The 2,544-nt window shown below is 49.6% G+C and overlaps 1 protein-coding gene across 1 annotated transcript in view; it reads left to right on the top strand.

Moving 5' to 3' along the window:
- Positions 1–2,116: 2,116 nt before the first annotated feature.
- Uhrf1bp1l (UHRF1 binding protein 1 like) overlaps positions 2,117–2,544 on the top strand; it is a 149,547-nt gene continuing 149,119 nt past the window's right edge. Inside the window, exon 1 of the mRNA XM_023716719.1 lies at positions 2,117–2,438. Within this exon, the coding sequence (XP_023572487.1) occupies positions 2,395–2,438 (44 nt within the window). The 5' untranslated portion in view covers positions 2,117–2,394. The remainder of the gene's footprint in view (positions 2,439–2,544) is intronic.

Here is a 2,544-nt window from a genome sequence, read left to right as displayed (position 1 = left end):
CAACTCTCTTCAGACAACTTCTAGACTAGCAAATACCATGTTTTCTATATTCTGAAAACATATCTGTGTATATTCCCAACATATATGCAGATTGAAGCCTGGGACTGTGAGAAACTTGTTCGGTGAGTATTCTGCAAGATAGACATTTCTACTAAATTTTAATTTTTTTGGATACTTTTTGAATCGGAAATATTACCGGGGCATCGGCATTATTGAACCCAATAGTTAACATGGAGGGTTTTGTTTTGTTTTGTTTTGGGGTGTGCCAGGAATTGAACTCAGGATCTTGCACTTGCTAGGCAGAAGCTGTGCCACTGAGCTACATCCCAGTCTTCGCTCTTATATTATTTATTTATTTTTGTACTTGGAATTGTACTCAGGATCTTTTGCTTGCTAGGCAAGCGCTTATGCTACTGAGCTGTATTCCCAGCTCTTTTTAAAAATTTTATTTTAAAGAGGAAAAACCCGCAAAATTTCAAAAGATAAGAGGAGAGTAACAATAATTGGTACAGTGCATATTGTCATCTTTACATTACTCAGAGTACATGATACTGGTATTTAATTGTCCAAACAATATTAGCACAACCCTTTGTTTTCAGGGGAGAAAAACAAAAGAGTTTCTTTTCTTTGGCGGATCGGGTGATTGAACTCTGGCCCTTACGCTTGCCAGGGCAGCGCTTATTCCACTGAGCCATCTCCCTGGCCCCTCAACCCTTTCTTTTCAATCAATAAGTTTTAACTTTTTTTATAAGATTATTTTATAATGGATCACCCAAAGAATCATGTACAAGGAGTGTAGGAAATCTGTCCACACAATAAATTTTAACTTGATTAAAAAAAAAAAAAAAAAAAACAAGGTTTTGGTGTGTTGTCCAGGTCGGTCCTAAATTCCTGGTCTCAATCAGTCCTCCTGTCTCAGCCTCCTGAGTAGCTGCGAGTACAGACAGTGAACCACTAGACCTGGCCCATCTTTTCCAGTCTTCAAAACGGCATCTGCCAAAGGCTCGAGTTGTAGGGTTACGTAGAATCTCTTCCCCTCCCACACACAGACAACACATACCTTCCTGGTTCATCCCTCAGGGAACAGTGTAATCTTTTTTTTTTTTTTTTTAAACATTTATTTATTTATTGTGTGTGTGGCCAGCTCAGCCCACCAGGGGGCGGGGCTGGCTGGCATGTGGTGCTGGGGGTTCGAACCACGGTCCCTGTGCTTTCCCAAGCTTTTTCCAAGTAGGTGCTTTAGGCCACTGAGCCATGTCGCCAGCCCCCAGTGTAATCTTTTTTTAAAGACATCTCTCTGTGGTAATCCTCATCTCTGAAAAACAAGTTGGTTTGGGGTTGGATGGGGTGAAGGCGCAGGATTGTAAATTTTTCTCCTTTCGACAATTTCCTTCCTTTTTATAGAATTTTCAAGGCACATTTATATACTTCCTTTTTAGATGCTACACGCAGGCAAGTGGGATATGATTAACCTATTTTATAAATGATTAAAGCGAGGATAAAAGTAACGAAATTTCTTGGAGGTTAACGGCTGGCAGATATTAGAACGAGGGCTTGAATTTGTGCCTTCTAATTTCTAGGTCTTAGACTCTATTAACACACGTTGCCAGCTTTTACTTCCCTGAGGGTTGGAATAATTAGGGGGAGAAATGAAATGTTAGCATTTAGCTAAGAGATAGAAGACCTCAGCAAATGAGAAAACCCAGGGAGGCATAGGAGTAAAGCTGAGTAGGTTCAATAGAACAAGACAGCAGAGCAATTTAGGGGACAGATAATTAAGTTCTGAGGAAATGACAATGAGAAGTAGGAGGGAAGGGAAAGTGGAAGTGGAAAGCGAGCCACGGAGGCAGAAAGCAGGCCAGAGCGCGGAGAAGGACAGCAAAGCCGCGGCGGGGTCCGCGCAGGAGTCCAGGGACCCTCGGCAGCGCGCTCTGGCGCGCGTCCCGGGTGAGGGGGCGTGGCCGGAAACCTCTCTGCCCGCCCCCAAGCTGAGCTGGCTCCACGCGCCCGCCCCTCTCCCGTTGGCCCCGCCCCATCCACGGCCTGGCCCGCCCTGGCCCCGCCCCGTTCAAGTTGGCCCCTCCCCTCCTACCACCCCCCCTCGGGTTTCTTAGGTGATGCTGCAGCCAAGATGGCGCTGGCGCCGGCCGTGGCAGCGTGAACGTCATGCTCCGGGCTCGCGGCGGGCTCACTGGTGGCGGCAGCGGCAGCGGCAGCGGCAGCGGCTGGGGCCTCAGCCGGAGCCTCGAGTCTCTCGAGTCTGTTCCGCGTTTGGTCGCCCGGGCGCCCCTCCTCCGGCCGGGTGAGTCCGCTCAGGGTCAGAGTGGAGACGGCCCCCAAGAGAAGAGGCTGTGAGGAGCGGCGAGAGCGCGCGGCTCCTCGCGCCCCGGCACCATGGCCGGGATCATCAAGAAGCAGATCCTGAAGCACCTCTCCAGGTCAGTTAGCGCCTCGCTCCTGGGGCCGCCGCGGCCGCTCTGCCTCCGCTCCGCGTCCGCCTGGCGCGCGCTGGGGGCGGCCTGCGACCCGGCAGCTGGGCGCGGG

Source organism: Octodon degus, unplaced genomic scaffold (assembly GCF_000260255.1).
Source record: "Octodon degus isolate 3935 unplaced genomic scaffold, OctDeg1.0 scaffold00004, whole genome shotgun sequence".
Taxonomy (NCBI): Eukaryota; Metazoa; Chordata; class Mammalia; order Rodentia; family Octodontidae; genus Octodon; species Octodon degus.
Note: the sequence above shows the minus strand (reverse complement) of the source record. Positions and strands in the feature narration are given on the sequence as shown.